Raw genomic sequence first — 20,317 nt, forward strand, 5'->3', positions numbered from 1 at the left:
TATAATAAAAGGCTGAATGGAAAAAAAATCTATCAGGTCAGTTGTATGAATCGAAGCAAAAAACAATGCAGATAGCTAGAACATGGATTATGAAGGAATTTTAGATGAGATTAAATTGGGGATTATGGAACTTTGTGATACAAGTAGTTAGATAGGACTCTGGTGTTCCTCTATGACCATTCCATTCAGAATTCCATCACAGAATGCAGCCTGTGATGTCACAAAAGACCATCAGATTCTGATTCCTTTAGCTGAACAGCTTGGAGATTAGAAGATGCAGTGACAAGAAAGGCCACCATATGGATTCTAAGGAAAGCTTTTACACCAGCTACCTGGAAGACAAAATGAACCCTGTGGCTTCCACCGTCTTTAATGAGCTTAGAATGGAGGGCAAGTTGTGTGACATAGTTATCAAAGTTGGTGGTGTAGAGTTCAATGCTCATAAGAACATTCTATGTGGCTGCAGTCCATACTTTAGGTCAGTGTTTATGATGCTCAAAGCGAAATTTAAATTTATGAAAATGCTCACAATTGGCTGTAAACTCGAATTGTATGGATATTCAAGGGATTTTCCAGAATTAAATATTTAATCAATATCAGACCCTCACTAAATAACAGAACTCACGGGCCCTTTCATGTACATTACGAAGGTCAAATCAATCTAGAATGCTTTCAGACTCTAGTGTCACCTAAAAAACCCCAAACATTGACATCATAAGGAAAGGCCAGAAATTCTAGAAGACCCCTTTAACTAGAGATGGGCAAATTTGGCAAAAATGTAAAATTTGCATCTTTGCTTGAATTTCTTCAGGAACTTTGATTTGTGTGAAATTTGAGCTATGCGAATGGAATGAGAATTATTATGCTTTGGGTTTTCTCCAGGCACTAAAGCATAATAAAAATAGGATAAAAAAAAATGAATAAAAAATATATACTTACCCAGCCCTGTCTGATCACGACATTATGGGGCCTAGTCACCACAGAAGTTGCTGAAGATGGTGTTTGTGGAAAATGTTAAAGATAGTACAGCCCCAGAAGACTTCAAAGATGGTCTAATGAAGACTGGACCAGATAAGGGCTGTGCGTCAGGATATGTAAGGGCCGGGTGTGTATATTTTTTTAACCTCTTCCTGGTTATATATAATCTAAAAAATGGTGGCTGGACAGACAACATTTTCCTGGATTGACCCAAAGAGAATTCTGGATATCTGGATTTGGGCAATTGTTTGCTAAAATTTGAGGCAAATTCAATTCACCTAAAATCAAGGTTTTAACTTTTAATCTATATCGTTCCATTTAATAATTTCTTGTAGGTAAATGCAATACTCACCTAGATAATGCTTTTATCTCTACCTTATTTCTAATTGCAGAGCATTGTTCACAAATAGCTTGAAGAACAGTGAAGAGAAGGTACATGACATTTCTGGCTTCTCTCCAGAGATAATGAAATTGGTTCTAGAGTATGCCTACACATGGACTGTCCCAATCAATGCCGACAATGTGGAAAATCTCTTCATTGCGGCAGATTACTTCAACATTCTAGGTCTTCTTCAACTTTGCTCTGATTTCATGATAACCCAACTGTGCCCAGAAAATAGTCTTGGTATCTACAAGTTTACCGACTATTACTATTGCCCCAAGCTTCACCAGAAGGCATATGCTTACATCTTGCATAACTTTGAAAATATAATGAAGACCTTAGATGAGTTTCTTGAACTGTCACCTACTGAATTGAAAGGTCTTTTAGAGAACGATGAACTTAATGTTAAACAGGAGGAAGCTGCATTTGAAGCTATCATAAAGTGGATCAATCATAACCCAGCAAGCCGGCAAGAGTATATCTCAGCTCTTCTTCCAGAGGTAATGCTGAATTTTGAGCATGAAGTCCTCACCTACAGTTAAAAGTATTAAGAAAAAAAGCTGATTGAAACATGTAGCTGATATCAGTCAAGGTCTGATCATTGGTTCAGAAGAAGAAAAACGTGCTGTTGAATGTTTGTTTTTTTACTAAGCACTATGCACCTACACCAATGCTTTGTGTTCACATTCGGGCTTAGATAGAAAGATAGATAGAAATATATTGCACAAATTTCTGCATAGAACAGTAGATGTGTTTGATTTCACATTGTTCTCGTTGCCTTTATCATAATTTTTATTGTTTTTTGAGATACAATTGGTTCTCTTTTTTTTAAAGCACACCTGACTTCAAAATAAGCTTTCATGTGTGTGTATATTAGAAAAACAAATATTATTTCTGGCTATTTTATGATTTTTATCCTGCATTTTCACAAGTTTTCCCATCTGTAAATTCCAGTTGTCCATGAGCTAGTGGGATTACACTAGCTGCTATGATGTCTCCTATACATGGTACATGGTGACAAGAGAGACAATACGGGCTCATGTTCCCTATCACTTTGTAGAATGTAGACAGAAGCTGCAGCATCATCGAGGACATTATATAGCAGTAGAGAGCAGTGTAGCTGTGAATCCATTACAAGGGGGGAGGGGGATAAAACGCTTACTACAAAGAAGCAGCACCTCTTTCTTTCATTCTGTTCCACACCGTTTCTCCCTCTCTCCCTTCAATAAACTTAATAGACCGCTGTATTTTGATCCCTTGATGAACTGACAATTTTTTGATTGAGACAGATTTTTTCTGCGTGAGTTACAAGTTCAGGAGGCAGAGGGTATTACACAAGGCTAATAGGTGGAGAAAAAGGCATATTTGTTTGGCAAAATGTTACAAAGTTTCTTGTGTTACTGATTTATTAACAGCTTTTTTAAACAACATTAACCATTACATTTCTTTCCAGGTTCGCTTTGCCTTCATGACTGCCGAATATTATCGCAACAATGTTAAATCCAACATCTATATAAGAGACAATGAAATGTGCAAACCTATTCTAAAAAATGCTTTCAAAGCCATGTATAACCTCAATGCTAATGGCTCCTCAAACATTATGAGCATACCCCGTCTTCCTTATGCAATCTTGCTTGCCATTGGTGGTTGGAGTGGAGGTGGACCAACCAATGCCATGGAATCATATGATGCTCGTGCTGACAAATGGATCAATCTTACATGTAAAGAGCAAAGTCCAAGAGCTTATCATGGAACAGCATACTTAAAGGGCTATGTGTACCTTATTGGTGGATTTGACAGCGTGGACTATTTTAGCAATGTAAACCGTTTTAACCCAGTCGAGAAAACATGGAAGCAAGTAGCACCGATGCATTCAAAGAGATGTTATGTCAGTGTCACAATTCTGGATGAAAACATCTATGCAATGGGAGGCTTTGATGGCTATTTTCGTCTAAACACTGCTGAACAATACGAGCCAGAAACCAACCAATGGAGTTTGATTGCCCCTATGAATGAGCAAAGAAGTGATGCAAGTGCCACCACACTTAATGATAAGGTAAGGAGATATTCATCTTAACTAGAGATAAGCGGATCATGTGAAATTCAAATTTGACATCTTATTCTAAATTTTCCCAAAAGGTTAGATTTTTAAATTCGCCTTGAATCTCGATATTGCAAAATATCTAATTGCTTGAAAATAACATGTATGACACTTGGAGGTCTGCTAGGACTGTTTTAAACCCCTATTGAGTCCTTTAATGCAAATACTGCCCTATTAATGTCACACACACACACTCATGGATGTAGATTTTTCTCTGAAAAGCTCCGGAATTTCAGAGAAAACAGAATTAAAAGATCCAGCCCGCAGAGACGAGACTGGTCCGACCACTGCTCTCTTCACTGTTCTAGTTAACTGATAGGTCTCTCCCATATGTGGACCTTGGGAGAGGCCTGTCAATCACCTAGATTGGTTAATATTTTAAACCTGACCTATAATTATGCAGCCTGGCTTTGATAGAACAGTCCATGGCTTGGGCAGTATGGATCAACAAACAGGTTCCCTTTATCACACCGAGAAGCAACACACTTGATGGTTACTTCCTTATTCTTGTTCTCTAAGGCTGTGTGCCCACGTTGCGTTTTTGCCTTGTTTTTGCAGCAGCGGAAATGTTTAAAAACGCATTCCCATGCAATCCTATGGGATTCTGCAATTGCTGTGCCCAGGCTGCGGATTTTTCCGCTGCGGAATCGCACAGCGGTAAAATCCGCAGCATGTCCATTTATTTTGCGGAATCGCAGCGACTATGCTTGACAAGTGTGACCAACCTGTCAATCGCTTTTCCAAGCGATGCTTTAAATCGCTTGGAAAAGCGCTAGCATTCTGCAAGCTAAAAAAGCTTGCAAAACGCTTGTGTTTTGCGGGAAAATGCATGTGAATTCCGCATGTGTTTTACCCACAGCAGGGAGTTGCATTTCTGTAACGTGGGCACATAGCCTAACTCTACTATTCTTTTGAGGTGCAAGTACATTTTGGTAGCTCCTTCTTCTTTATGTATAAAAAATTGTACGTATAAAATTTATGTGTATTTATGTCTATTATTTTTTCACAGATCTATATATGTGGAGGATTCAATGGGAACGAGTGCTTGTTCACTGCTGAGATGTACAGCCTTGATACCATGCAGTGGACTACAATATCTCCAATGAGGAGCCGACGTAGTGGAGTAGGAGTTGCCGCCTATGGCGAAAAAGTATATGTGGTATGGAGGTCTTTATATTTAAAACCTGTTATTAATGGACAGGAGGCAAATCCCAAAAATGTACAAGCTAACCAATTCATCAATCAGAATTTTATAATTCTAGAACATATTTCTCCCTTTGAAAACAATGGCCTCGATTCATCATTAGCATTTTTTAAGTCACTTTTCCTTTTTGTCTTGTGGTATTAGCCGTTTTTGGTGCCAAATTCATCAGAAGGGCCTACACGATTAATGAATTTGTTGCAAAGTTAACAATGAGCTTTCTTCCTGTCTTGAACCATTTGTACGTCTTTTGACACTAAAATTTGCATGATGTCACAAAAGAAATCACAATTATTGAGCAAAAATACTGGCATACTGAAAAATGTGTAACACAAGTACTTGGATGCAGTGACACAGAGGCACGGAGCAGGGGTTAACTATTATTTACTTAATTAACAGTAATAAACTCCTCTCTGGGAGATAACAGGGAAAAAGGGGATGCAGGGGAAACAGTATAACTGCTTGATATGGGGGAAAATTTGCATATTTTCTTTTTATTTACACATACAATTTTGTCCGTAGCATCTATTGTGTTCCGTGGCGGAGAAAAAAAATTAGGCTTTATGAAGATGGCATGGGCCGTGCCTGCGCAGTAGCATTGTCAGCGCCATGTTGATGGAGCCTAATTGTTTTTCCTAATTATAATAATCTTTATTTATATAGCGCCAGCATATTCCGTGGCGCTTTATAATTCAAATGGTGCCGGCACCTGTGCAGTACCATCTATCTCATTCCATTGGCTGCTACTGCACTGGTGCCCTTTTTTTCTGTCAAATTGGCATCGGCGGTAGCGCCAGCGTATTAGCATCTACCTACCTGCCCACAGGCCACCCTGCAGCACAAACATGTTCCTGATCATAGAGACACAGAGAGAGACAAACTGTACTTTAGGGTGGGCCTGTGGTCAGGTCTTTCCTTGGTTTCTCTGGCTAAGAGCAGCAAGATAAGACTCTGCCTATAGTCCCACCCCAGAGCACGGGTATATCATTAGCTGAAAACACTCATTTCACAAGAACCACAAGACAAATTTCTTCACCCCAGGCATCATTTTAAACAGTTTAACAGCGGCAACCTGACAGTGTCTGTAGTTTACTTAGCAAAATCCTACTGACAGGTTTGCTTTAATCTTTACATCAGCTTCTGCAGTCCTCTCATTTACTTATTTGACAATGTGAGCATGATTTTCATTTTCCAGATGTTTTCAGCTAATTCATCATTAAAGAATTTTTGCAATGTTGCTACATGTTTGTGCAATTCTCCTTCAATGTCCTAGTGTAGTGCATAATCTGTATTTCTTTTCTTTGTTTTTGCATGATTAAAGACTAACATGCAACATTTTAAAGCTTATCGACAGTATTGTGTAACATTTTACACAAAGATGGTGCAAGCAAAGCAGTAGGTAAAAAATAGCACCTTTAAATTTGCACCAAACTCATCAAACATTGTGAACAATTTTGATGAATTTAGCACTAAATCCACCAGCATAAAAAAGATACAAAATGAAAAAAACTGAGTGATGAATCAGAGTCCCACGCTGTCAATCTGGGCTTGAAAAAGTCTGCCTAATGCCCAAAATGTTGCCTTCTTTTGTGATTGTATTTGTCTCTTCTTTCAAGCACATCTATTGGATTCCACTGTATGATCTAAGTCACATAGGGATCTTATATAAAGAGGGTGCTCCCATGTTACATAAATCATCATCTTGACTGAAGGTTCACCAATCCAACAGGGCAGAAGATTTGCTCTCATTAGATGAACAACCACTGTGGGGCCACACATGAAACCATGTACACTCATGGTCAAAATTGTTGGTACCTCTCATGTAATGACAGAAAAACCCACAATGGTGACAGAAATAACTTGAATCTGACAAAAGTAATAATAAATCAAAAATCCATGAAAATGAATAAATGAAAGTCAGACATTGCTTTTCATCCATGCTTCCACAGAAATTAAACAAAAATAAAATTCATGAAATATGCCTGGACAGAAATGATGGTACCCTTAACTTAATATTTTGTTGCACAACCTTTTGAGGCAATCACTGCAATCAAACGATTCCTGTAACTTTCAGTGAGACGTCTGCACCTCTCGACAGATATTTTGGCCCACTCCTCAAGAGCAAACTGCTCCAGTTGTCTTGCGTATGAAGGTTGCCTCCTCCTGATGGCATGCTTCAGCTCTTTCCAAAGATGCTCACTAGGATTTAGGTCAGGGCTCATAGAAGGCCGCTTCAGAATAGTGTGTATAGCCTATTCTAAATACATAAAAATGTGGCATTGTAGAATAAGACCCCACAATAACCAGAAGAAGCCGAAATAGTCAAATCAAATAATCTTTATTTTATTTTTCAGGTAGGAGGTTTTGATGGAACAAATCGTCTAAGAAGTGCGGAGGCTTACAACCCTGTTGACAACACTTGGCGTGGGGTACCAAGCATGCACACACCACGTAGCAACTTTGGACTAGATGTAATAGATGACCTTCTTTTTGTTATAGGTGGATTCAATGGATTTACCACCACATTCAATGTTGAATGTTATGATGAAACAGCAAATGAATGGTTTGATGTCTGTGGTATGAATATCTACCGCAGCGCCTTAAGTTGTTGTGTGGTCCCTGGCCTCATCAATGTCCGAGACTATGCAGCCTGCCGAGACATTGACTCCAGAGATGAGGTCAGAGCGTCCTCCTCTACGAGTTAACCACCAGTATGATGTGTTATTTTTAGCACAACTCCATACAAAACCTTCAAGTATTGTCCACCCGACCAGCAAATAATAAAAATTCAACAAACTTAACTGAAATAGTTTTTCTACTGCAGTGCATTTTCCGGAAAATGTTAAGCACAAACATCTGAGATGGATAAATGGGATGACTGGTAAATATTAGCCAGGGGGCATGCAGCAGTATTAGCATGAGGATGCATCCATGCATGTGACATCTCTTAGAGCTGTCCGATTTTTGTTCTCTGACAGCACCTAGATTCAAAGAATTTCATTGATCCATACACATATTAGTATTAAAAACAGATCAATATCTGTGGAATGCAGAACATTTCCTATTCTCATCTGTTTTGTGGATCATATTTGGCTATTAAAGTCTATGGGAATCCGTGAGACTTAGATGAACTAGGAAGACACTGTACTTCAGCTTTTCATCCTAGTTTCATCCATTTTTAATTGATACATTCTTTAGACTCAATGGATAAAAGCTTCTAATAGTGTGGGGAAGGTGACTTGACGGATGGACTTGACTGGAAGTAGGAGGGAACGGTTGGTGCACTATGGATGGAGATTGACAAGGACAGCAGGGTGATAGCTGGGAAAGACAGACAAGAGAGTGCAGTGCCTAGAAATGACCACAAGATGGCAGGGGGGAGTAGTTCAGGACTCAACAGCAGCTTAGGGCTTGAGAAACACTTAGCCATGGGGGACGGGGAGATAGGAACCCAGGGGGGGAATTCCTGGTGAGAGAGGGGATAAATAGGACTGGTTGGGGTTCCAGGCAGGCTAGTCCCGATAGGAGAACAGTGAAGAGCTCGACCAGGGGACTGACAGAAAAGAGAGGGGGGTGGCCCTGACCCAACGTACCGCAGGACAGAAGAGGCCCTGGGGGTACCGATAGGACGACGACCTCGAGCAGGTGAAGCGCTGGCGGTAGATTGGTCTTGGACAGCCCCAGTGAAAGATCCACGAGGGACGTTACTTCGACTGGAGGAAAGGTGCAGGTACCCGGGCCTGGAGGCGGAGAACTGTAAAGAGGCTGCGGTGCGTGGTTGTGGTCGTCAGGAGAGCGACTAATAAAATCCATAACTGTTGCAACTGAACTCTGCCTCCATCTTGTCCTTGCTTTGCCTGGTGTCTGTGTCGTCCGGACGTGGTAAGCAGTGGACCACCCCCCAACTCAGCCCCCACCACATTTGGCGTAGTCGGCAGGATCGCCGCCGCTAATACGACATCTTCCGTGGCAGGCCTGCGCCAGAAGGACTCCAAAAGAACTGTTCACCTGTGGATTACAAATACCTGTGGATTACAAAAAACTACTCACTTGTGGATTATAATTTGGAGACTTGGTTCCGGTTCATCGCTTGTCATCAGAGGATCCGGTGTGGTACCAGAAGCGATCAACATGGCTGTGGTACTCCAACACCAGGAAGAGGCCCTGGTGTTTGCAGTTATTCTGGATGGACAGGAGGAGCGACTGCGGGCCCTGCGGGAGCAGCCGCCGAAGACATCGCCTGGGAGCCTCCATGCGGGACCCACGAACCTGGAGGCTGGCCCTGCCGGACGGCAGGGTGAAGATCGGAGGGTGCGGGAGAAGTCGCGGGGTGACCTGTCAGAGGCCGCGGTGCCGGGGAAGGTGAGAGGTCCCCAGGCCCAGCCGGCGGCTCCGTGGCCAGCCCCCACCACAATAGTCTACCCACTTCACTGGAAAAAACTGGATCAGAAATAAATTGACACATCTTCAAAGCAATTGGGATCTTAAGAAAACTGAGAATAAAACTGGTTTGTTTCTTTGGATGGTAACACTCATACATATGTGTGATAGTAACTAAAAATGGATGTATTTACATATACAATAAAATCGCAGAATTCCCAAGCACTACATTTTGTATTTATTTTCAGAAAATGAGAAATGGTCAAAATAAATATAAATGCAGCGCTTGCAGACCTCAAATAATGCTAATAAAACAAGTTCATAATAATTTAGAAACAACAATACTAGTGTTTTAACTCAGGAAGAGTTCAGAAATCAATATTTTGTGGAATAACCATGATTTTTAATCACAGCTTTCATGTGTCTTGGCATGCTTTCCACCAATCTTTCACACTGCTTTTGAGAGACCTTATGCCACTCCTAGTACAAAACTTTAAGCAGTTCTTTGTTTGATGGCTTTTGAATATCCATTTTCTGCTTGATTAAATTCCAGAGGTTTTCAATGGGGTTCAGGTCTGGAGATTGGGCTGGCCCTGACAGGGATTTGATGTGGTAGTCCTTCATCTACTCATTGATTGACCTAGCTGTGTGGCATGGCGCATTGTCTTGCTGGAAAAACCAGGACTGTCCATACCTTATAAACACGCCTCTCTCCCTCTTTCCCGGTGCAAAGAAAGACACTAGCACACACTCTTTAATGTAACAAAATTTTATTGGAGAGTAACCAGTCACAACACTCTCTTCTTTTAACACCCATTGTTGGAGGGGTAAGGTCTCAGCACTTCAAAATAACCATCGGAAAATTGTGGGGATATGTCACCGGACTCCCGGCACATGTTATCCATTCTTCCTTTTCCACCAAGGAGTAGCAACCACCTCAAGGAGCTATGACCCCCCAAAGGAAAAAATTGCCTCCTCAATACCGTCCTGCAAACCGGACAGGAAAATATTCAAACCCTCGTCCGTTAGATGTACTCCATCCGGACGCAGGAGCATGGCATTATTACCCTCTAACTGTCTGTGCCGTACCACAAGGCCTCCCTTAAAATGTACAAAACGCGATATTCGCAGATTTAATGCTCTTCTGGCCCTTTCGATCCCAGCCCAATCTCGGGCGCCACGCCACAGCACTCTAGGAATTATTGCAGACCAAACCATGACCAACTGGGAAAAAAACAGGAAACTTATCCATATCTGCTCGCATTAACATTAAAAGCTCCATCAGATGTATGGACCCCAAATCATTTCCCCTGCATGCAATACCAGAATAACCAGGGAGGCCACGATTCTCGCTATTTGCACCACTTTCACCAACATCTGTGACCACAATAATCCCCTAATACCTCTCCAATTTACTTCCGCATTCTAAAAACCCAGAGACCTCCCCCCAGGGCGCAACTTAGCCCTCTGCTCGGCCCAAAAAACATAAGAATGTCCTAATATCCATTCGGTCTGGCACCACCTGAAACGACAAGAGAATTAGAAAAATACTTCCACAGACATATTATAAAGTTAACAATTCCGGCCTAATATACTTGAAAAAACACACAGAACGCCACCTTCCTATCTTCATTATTTATTCTTCCCTGAGGCCCGCGCGAGCTGCTTCTGTTGCTGCGCCAATTCTGAATGAATGCATACTGAACTCCCCCGGAGGGAGGCCCAAGCATGACAAAATACGATGCAACACCGCCAGGAACTGAAATCTAGTTAGCAAGGACCCGTCCGCATGCGCAAAAAACAAATGACTGCTTGGCCTTACCTCCAAATACCTTGTTACCAATGCGACGGGGCATATAGGGCTCAGGATAGACCATAGCGAGAACCATAACCCGCTACCCATAGGATCAGTTTTAGACCGCCGAATCCGAATGTAAATACCCCTGTTGCACCGAGATACGTTACTGCTCTGCAAACCACTGGGTATCCTTGAGGACGTAGCCACTAGCTCACTGACGCGCAGAGCCCCAAAAAAGGCAACACCAAATGCTGTTTTGAAAGGAGAGCTGCAGACTGCATTTGTACACCCAATAATTCTACCCAACAATGAAAAAGAAATAGGACGCCTTACCTGAACTGGTACCCGCGATCTTTCCCACCCCTTTAAAGCCTGGCACAAAATAAAACATTTTGTAACATATTCCCAACCCTGAAACTTGAAATGAAAAGCCAAACCTGATAACCTATTTCTCGCCAACGTTGCAGAGAGGCCCATTGCATGTAAATGTTGAATGTACAACACCATCACTCCCAACCTTGATTCGTTAGAAAAACCCACCGGAAGGTCACCCACGAATCCCAACCACTCATGCCAAGCCTTACCGTATGCATTCCATGTCGACTAAGCAACCGAAGCCTGAACCAATGGCATTAGGAGGTTCCCGGAATTTCCCAAAGGTACTGAGCTCCCGAAATTTCTGAAAGTCAAAACGTGACAATAAATCAGCCATAGTATTTTCCATACCTGGCACATGCCGCACCCGGAACCAAATATTCCAATGCAAACATTTTAATACCAAGAACCAAATCAATTTTATTACCGGAATGGAAGATGACGATAAGTGATTCAGCGCTTGAACCACGCTTTCATTGTCTGTCCAAAAACAAATGCGGGAATTCCGCAATTGCTGCTCCCAAATCCCCACCGCCACCACCAATGGAAAAAGCTCCAAAAGCGTAAGTTTTTTTTGTCCACTCCTTTTTTACCCATTCCAACGGCCATCTCTCAGCGCACCACTGACTCCGGTAAATGACTCCAAAACCTGTGGAACCAGCCGCATCCGCAAACAATGATATCTCCTGACATGACTTCTCTGTCTCTTGAAAACATGTACACCCGTTATACTTGATCAAGAAACTCCTCCATACCCTTAAGTCTTCCAACAAAGGAACCCCCAAACGCACCCTGTGGTGTGGCAATTTAATTCCTCATGTCGCCATTGCCAACCGCCTTGAGAAAATTCTGCCCATTGGCATGACCCTACACGCGAACTCCAACAAACCCAAAAGGGATTGCATCTGAACCAACGTCACTTTTTTTCATGATAAGAAACCATGTATCAAATCCACTAATTTTGAAATCAATCCAGAGGCAAACGAAACACCATTTCCACTGTGTCAATCTCAATTCCCAGAAAAGCAAGGCAGGTGACCGGACCAACCGTTTTCTTTTCACTTAGCGGTACTCCAAAATTGCTCATAATCTCTTTAAACTTATCCAAAACCTTGCCGCAGCCATCCGAATCTGCTGGGCCTACAAACAAAAAATCATCCAAATATTGTGTAATCCACTGCGAATCCGCTTCCACCTTTATAACCCTTTCCAAGAAACTGCTGAATAACTCAAAATACCTACATGAAATGGCACAACCCATAGGAAGGCAAGTATCATAATAGGAACCATCCACAAAACAACCCAATAAATGATAACAATCCGGGTGAACAGGGAGCAGGCGAAAAGCAGACGCAATATCCGACTTGGACAATAATGCTCCCCGACCTGCCTGCCGCACCAACCTAACCGCCTGATCAAATGAAGCATACACCACTGTAGATTCTTCCTCACTAATACCTTCATTTACTGAAGAACCCTTCGGGTTCGACAGATGCTTAAGCAGCCTGAATTCTCCCGGCTCTTTTCCCAATGGAGAAACCCTTAAATTTGAAAAGGGGGGGTTACAAAAGGTCCCACCATACGACCTAAAGATACTTCCTTGCCTATTTTTTCAACCACCACCTGCGGAAGCTCCCTGGCCGATTTCAAATTCTCTGAAAATGGTGAAAATTCTGAAAACTTGAACGGTATGAAAAAAACAAGCTTAAGACCCACCCTCAACTGAGCCGCAGCCACTTCATTGGGGTACCTGCTTAACCATGGCTCCATCGCGGTGATTCTCACTGGAGTCCTTACTTTCGTGTTGTGCTGTTGTCCTGGCAACTGCACCTTTTGGGTTGATATGCGGGCATTTTGCGACTGCATGCCCACCGCCGCATGATGAGCACTCATGTTTAAATTTGCATAATCCATAAAACCTGCAGTGTCCTTCGTTGAACAACCAGCAGGTTCCCGGCCTTCATACGACAACTGGCCCCGAACCCGGCTGCTGGCTAAGGGCCCCAGAGTGAAAGGGCTGGCTGCTCTTCTGCGACGTCATGAGCCGCAGCCACAAATCCGTGGCTTTTACCCCCCATCCCAACTGCGGATTGTTAGCTAACCATCGCCTAAAATCCTCGTCATATCTCCACCAGGCTGCACCGCCGTGAGTCTTGTATGAGTTGTATATAGTATCCATGTATAAAAACATCTCCGAACAACGCTCTGGATGCTTTCTTCCCATGACGCAACCTAATATGAAAAAGGCTTGTAGCCAATTATTTATTGTTTTAGCCACCTTCGGCCTACGCTCATAAGGTCTGTCACTCAACTTACGCTCACGATCAATTGTGCTTTGTTCTGTAGATATTATTGACCAAATATCTATATAATCATTTGCCCAAATTTTTTCTATGGTCTCCTGCTCCAAATGAGCACCTAATGGAGCTACACCACAATAAAAAATGTCCCTATGAATGTCCGACCGCAAATGTGCCGGAGTATTGGGTCCTCTAGCTTGCACTAGTAATTTCGGGTTCACTACCAATTTTTTTCCCTCCAAAATGCTCTTGAAATTATCGATCATGACAAACCTCTCACCCGAGCCCCCCCAGGCTCCCGCATAATTAAACTCACCACTCGCCGCCTCAGGAACCGGCCTTGATGTTTGCGCCACAGCCTCTTCTTTCTCGTGCACACTCTGCTGCTCCTGCTGGATATGATCTGGCTGACGAGTCGCTGCCCGACTCCAGCCACAAGACTCCGATGACGACGGTGAATGATGACACGAAGATCTTGACCTTCGGCTGCCCCTTGACCCAGCTCTCCTCCTCCTCCGATAACTGTGGCGCCTTTAACGTCTGCCACATGAATCTGATGAAGAGGACGAAGATCTGTCATATCGCCTCCTTCCCGCACCCCTGCGGCTCCGTGAATCCGCCGAAGCTTTCCTAGAAGCTAGTCCTGAAGGGACCAAACCCACCGTGGGTGCAGCCAGCATACCCTGCTGCTGCGAGATTCCCCCATGCTCCAATATTACTAACAAAGGCTGAATTGCCTGCCATTTCTGCAACCGACATGCCCAACTGCAACTGATTGCATGCCGGGGAAAAAACTACTCCAGCTGCCTGTAAGGTACCGTCGGCTCCCGCTGCCATAGACGGTGCCAAAATTGTCGATGGCAAGGCAGTTGCCTGTGAGTTAATTGCCATATGGGGCAATGACTGCACCTGCATTTCTACCGCCATATGTGGCTGAACCAGCTGCGCCACCGCTATGTCCAGCATAGGAGCCATTTTAACCAACTGCTGACTACCCACCGCCTGGTTCCCATTAATCCCCGCTTCCACTGAAACTTGAACTCCCCTTTCTTGCTGTATGGCCCTCCGTTGCTCCTTCACCTCCCCTTTTTTTATTCCCTTCCACACTTGCTGAGGAACTCTTGCTTTGTGCACCCCCCATTGCAGCTGCTCTTTTTATCTCCCTGGGTGCAGCGGTCTGTCCTCCAGTTAACCCCTCACCCCTACCGAGCTGGTTAACAGCTGCAAGCTGCTGTGTACTCGGGCCCTTCTTTCTTGAACTGCGAGACGCACTATGGCCGCGTCCTGCAACTTTCCCACTCCTTTTTCTAATTTTACACATGATGGGAGGGGCTGCCTCCAACCTCTCCGTCTCCTCAGCGAGCGCCTAGCTTATGCCGGCAGCAGGCGCGGTCGTGCCACGCGTGCGCCCAGGCTGATTACCTACCGGACTCCACCGCTCACAGGGGCGGGCCCCCCGCCCTGACCGCCGACCTCCCGGCGCTGCATATCTTTTAATAGAGCTCGCTGCCAGCTCCTGCATTAGCTCTGCTATCCACCCTACTCCCTCTCTGCCTATCCGGTCCCGAATCTCGGTCTCCCATGCTGACATTTTTCACTTACGGTACCTCCGCTCTCGATCCACCGGGGTCAAAGAACCTGAGCGACCCCAAGCTCCTCAATTTATAACCTCTGAAGAAGGAGGAACCACCACCGGAAGAACCCTGCTTCAGCCAATGAACACAATCCAATTCAGGTAAGGGACTAAATCTTTAACCCTATCCCTGCGCCCCCAGGAAAGAAAGAGAAGGCAAACTGACTCCTTCTAACCCGTGGCTGGCCAGTCAGTGGACCCCCGCACACAAAGCCGGGCTCCCTCATCCTCAGAGTTGGGGAGCATTGCCTGAGCAGAAGGAATCAACTGTTTTTCCAGGATAACCGTGTATGAGGCTTGATTCATACGTCCTTCGCAAATATTAACCTGTCCAATTCCAGCCTTCCTGAAGCATCACCAGATCATCACCGATCCTCCACCAAATTTCACAGTGGGTGCAAGACACTGTGCCTCGTGCGCCTCTCCAGGTCACCTTCTAAGCACTAGATGACCAGGTGTGGGGAAAGGCTGAAAATTAGACTCATCACAGAAGATTACCTTGCTTCAGTCCTCTATGGTCCAATCCTTATGGCCTTTGGCAAATTTCAGCCTGGCTCTCCTTTGCTTCTCATTGATGAAAGGCTTTTTTCTAGCTTTACATGACTTGAGCCTGCCTCTAGGAGCCTGTTATGAACTGTTCTTGCTGTGCACATCACTCCAGCTGCCATTTGCCACTCCTTTTGTAGGTCACTTGATATCATCCTGTGGTTGCTGAGTGACATTCAAATAAGATGACGGTCATCCCGGTCAGTGGAGAGTCATTTTCGCCCTCTGCCGGTCTATAGCTTTGTTGTCCCCAAAGTCTGCTGCTTGACCTCGTTGTAATGGACTGCCGTCTTAGAAATTTTAAGGATGGAGGCAACATGACGCTCACTGTATCCCTCCGCTAGTGAAGCCAGAATTGAGCCCTTCTTTTCCTCACTCAAGAATTTTCTTTTCAACTCCTTTGGCATGGTTAAAAGTTATTTTTTTCATTCCTATTACTTTTGGGATTTTACTAGCACTTGTTTTGCCATCCATCTTGTCCTATTGCAAGAGGATTGTGAACATCACAGTAGGGTTTTTTATACTTTCCTTTGTTAAATAAGATTTGGCTCAGATGATCACATAATAAGAAGCACAGTAAGTAGAATGAGGTGTACTCTGGTTGGAATTCAACTGACACTGGAATGGAATGGCTGTCAGACATGTAGAGAAGCTGATTTTTTTTAAAACTGTGCAGTGGTCTCTTAATTTTTTGCCAGAGCTGTATATAATTCCAGTGGTCCCATGATGATTTGTCTTTACATTGTTGAATCAATAAGTGTTGCAGGGGTGTGCAACTGCTCCCCCAGTCACTGACAGAATGTTTTTTGTTAAAAAAAAACAACTTAAAACTCATGAATAAAATAATTTATTATTGATTATAGATGAGCAGATCTGCAAGATTTGAATTCACCAAACGGCACAGATTTTACCCAGAAATTCTATTTGCAGCAAAATTATTCACCATGATTTGAGTATTCCCTGTTATGCTGTGGGGTCTCTCCAGACAACAGAGCACAATAAACATGACAAGTAAGAAATGAAAAAAATTATCCTCACCACTCTCTGGTACCCGGCATTCCCACTGCCTCTGGTGCCTACTGCACACTCATCCAATGTGTTGATGGTCACAGTGCTTTGAAATACCATCAACTCTGAGTTCAGGCCGCAGCTTAAGACCGGATAGAGGGTAACAGGTACCAAAGGCAGCATATGTGCTAGGACAGGTTAGCGGTGAGTATCATGTCTTGATGCTTTTTTAGCCCTTTTCCAGCTGTCTACAGTTCAGCAAAATGTAGGCAGAAGTTGGCTGAAATTTTGCTAAATTTTGGCATAATGACTTGCAAAAAAATTGTATACTGATGATTACAGATTTGTCTAAGTTTTTTGTAGAATTAATTTCTAAAAAATTTGCTCATTTCAAATATTGACATACTGTATCTGCTTAAAATAATTATATGCAAAAAGAAACAATTCTCACCTGACGGAATGACACATTACAGTCATGGCCAAACGTGTTGGCCCCCTTGAAATTGTTCCAGAAAAAGTATGCCTCCCATAAAATTTTTGCAATTATATATAGTTTGTTATACACATGCTTTTTTCCTTTCTGTGCATTGAAATAATGCAAAAAAAAACATAGAGAAAATTGGACATAACTTCACACAAAAACCTACAAATGAACGGCCAAAAGTGTCAGCATCTTTCCAAAATTATGGGTAAAAAACTTTGCTTCAAGCATATAATTCTCTTTCAAACTCACCTGTGGCACGTGTAGGAAATATGAAAATAACACCTTTAACCAGCTAAAAAGATGAAAAGTTGACTCAATCTTTGCTTTGTGTATCTGTATGTGTCACACTCAGTATGTAACTAAACAGCAATAGCACAAAAAGTGGACTTGAAAATCCTCTAAAAATTCAAAAATACAGCAAAAAAGGCAGAGATGCTTACCTGCCAAGGCCTCCAAATAAATGCACTGGACCCATATAGTTAAGATGGCGGCAACACAGGTGCAAGAATACCGATGAGACAACTGCTCACAGCCTACCAATCCATGGAGGGGGCGGCTGCTTGGTATATAAATGCACAATGAAGACTTGTATGTGGCGCTGTTCACACTATAGCAATGCACAGCATCCAGGTTAACAGCCTATTAGTTATGCCCTTCTATTAGATCAGGCGGGCTTCCCAGCGCTATCAAGATGCATCCCATGTGAACAGACACTACAGTTTACAAGTCCAAATGGGCCCAATTGGACTCCGAATAAAAAAGTGCAAAAATCACATTAAAAAATGTGAGGTAATAGTTGATATTTTGGCCAAAATACGGAAGCTCATAATCCTCGTCAAGGATCCCCACGTTTACGAGTCCCTAACACTAAACATCAATAGCACAAAAATAAGACTTGAAAATCCTCCAAAAATTCAAAAATACAGCAAAAAAGGCAGGATGCAGTGGAGTCATATAGTTAAGATGGCGGCAACACAGGTGCAAGAATTTATATACCAAGCAGCCGCTCCCTCCATGGATTGGTAGGATGTGTCTCATCGGTATTCTTGCACCTGTGTTGCCGCCATCTTAACTATATGGGTTCTCTGCATCCTGATAGCACACTGAGTATGAACAACAGAAAGAGGAGAAGAGAACTGTCTGGAGACTTGAGAATCAAAATTGTGGAGAAATGTAAACAAACTCAAGTTAAAAGTCCATCTCCAGAGATCTTGATATTTCTTTGTCCAATGTGTGCAACTGTTGTGAGTTCATTTTTCCCTTCACAAGTGAGGTCTGATGAACTCCCTCTTCTGGCGAAGGAAGGTAGTGAGGCTGATTACCAAACAGCTGAGCAGGTAGATCATGACTGGGTCACAGGAACTGATGACTGGATATAAGGCACCCGACGCCCTGCTGCCTTGCTGGTGATTTTCCTGCTGGATTCTTGGAGACCAGTCTGATTTCTGCTTCTCAAAGCTAAGTTTTGCTCTGCTTTTTGTACACTTTAGTTCTGGTTTTGTTTGCCTTGTTTTTTGGAGTTCAGCCATCCCCGGCCGGGGGTGAGCTGAATTCCATTTTTGTCTCTGATCTGTTGTTCTCTGGCTCTGTCTTCAGAATATACCTGAGTGCTGATATAGTCTTTTTGAAGCCTAGCGACTTCAGGGCCTGTTTTTCCTATCAGTTTGTTGGTACATTTTTGGATAGGGTTTTTGCGGATTGCAGACAGCAGCTTTTCTATCCTGTCCTATTTTAGTTAGCTTGGTCCCCATCATTTGCTCAACCTATCTTTCTATCTGTGTTAGTGTTTTTCATCTTGCTTCACAGTCATTATATGTTGGGGGCTGCCTATTGCTTTGGGGTCTGCTCTGGGGCAGTTTTGATTTCCCCTTTCTGTCTTTAGGCTAATTTAGTTCTCCGGCTGTGATCGAGGGGTCTAGGGCACCGTAGGAACCCCCCACGGCTACTGCTAGTTGTTGGGGATAGGTTCAGGGGTCTGCAATCCGATAGCTTCCAACTTCTCTGGTTTTCTGGACTTAGCTATTATTTTTGTTTTTTCCTCCTTCGGTGACTCATCATAACATGCAACATGATCAAGATGTATGCAACCCATGGCACTGTCAGTAATCTCTCTGGACACAGACGGCAGAGACAAATTGATGAAAGGTTGCAACACAGGATAGTCCGGATGGTGGATAAACAGCTCCAATAAAGTTCCAAAGAAATTCATGCTGTACTGCAGGCGGCTCAGGATGCATCACTGTCAGCACAAATTATCCATCGACATTTGAATGAAATGAAGCACTATTGCAGGAGACCCATGAGGACCCCACTGCTATCACAGAGACATAAAAAAGCTAGACTGCAGTTTGCCAAAATGTACGTAAGACAAAATCCTTCTGGGAAAGCGTCTTGTGGACAGACCAAGATTTTGGCATTGTTTTTCTGCCTCTGACACAGAGTGCCTTGACTGTGTGCAAGGTATCATGAAATCTGGATATTACCAAAGGATTTTCGGTCACAATGTGGGTTTGAATCCTAGGTCATGGGTTTTCCAGTAGGACAATGACCCCAAACATACTTCAAGAACTCGCCTAAAATAAAGTGGTCGAAATAAGTATTTGATACACTGCCAATTTTTCCAGTTTTCCCACCTACAAAGAATGGAGAGGTCTGTAATTTTTATAGTAGGTACACTTTAACAGTGAAAGACAGAATCTTTAAAAAAAAATCCAGAAAATCACATTGCATTAGTTTTACATAATTAATTAGCATTTTATTGCATGAAATAAGTACTTGATACAATAGAAAATCAGAACTTAATTTTTGGTACAGACAACCATTGTTTACAATTACAAAGGTCAGACATTTCCTGAAGATCTTGCCTTGACCAAGTTTGAGAATAGTCCAATGAACATAGTGGATGGAAAAAATGAAAAAAATATTTTATATAATGGACACAGCCGCAGTCTCACATATCCACCACAATGAGGACCAAAAGAAGACCAACTGCATTGTGAACTCACAGACAACTGGCAAATACAGTCATAAGGTCAAACACCAAGTAAAAGCAACTTTATTGGTATATAAAAAATTGTACAGACAAACATGCACATAGAAGAGCCGGAAGATGAAAAAATGGCTGTAACAAC

General features: G+C 42.9%; 1 protein-coding gene across 1 annotated transcript; it reads left to right on the top strand.

Moving 5' to 3' along the window:
• The first annotated feature begins 299 nt into the window (after positions 1–299).
• Positions 300–7,367, top strand: LOC141095941 (kelch-like protein 10). Its single transcript, XM_073582287.1, has 5 exons — positions 300–478; positions 1,371–1,860; positions 2,814–3,416; positions 4,471–4,620; positions 7,017–7,367. Exons 1-5 carry the CDS (start codon positions 300–302, stop codon positions 7,365–7,367), a joined length of 1,773 nt encoding a protein of 590 aa, XP_073438388.1.
• The last annotated feature ends 12,950 nt before the right edge of the window (positions 7,368–20,317 follow it).

Source organism: Dendrobates tinctorius, unplaced genomic scaffold (genome assembly GCF_039654945.1).
Source record: "Dendrobates tinctorius isolate UK_male_01 unplaced genomic scaffold, ASM3965494v1 ptg000070l, whole genome shotgun sequence".
In the NCBI taxonomy this organism is placed as follows: domain Eukaryota; kingdom Metazoa; phylum Chordata; class Amphibia; order Anura; family Dendrobatidae; genus Dendrobates; species Dendrobates tinctorius.

What these genes read in the sequence shown, in the direction of transcription:
- LOC141095941 (XM_073582287.1), top strand. Translation starts at nt 300, where the DNA reads ATGGATTCTAAGGAAAGCTTTTACACCAGCTACCTGGAAGACAAAATG. An exon ending in GGCTGCAGTCCATACTTTAG is followed by an intron (nt 479 to 1,370) that starts GTCAGTGTTTAT and finishes TTCTAATTGCAG; the next exon opens with AGCATTGTTCACAAATAGCT. An exon ending in CCACCACACTTAATGATAAG is followed by an intron (nt 3,417 to 4,470) that starts GTAAGGAGATAT and finishes ATTTTTTCACAG; the next exon opens with ATCTATATATGTGGAGGATT.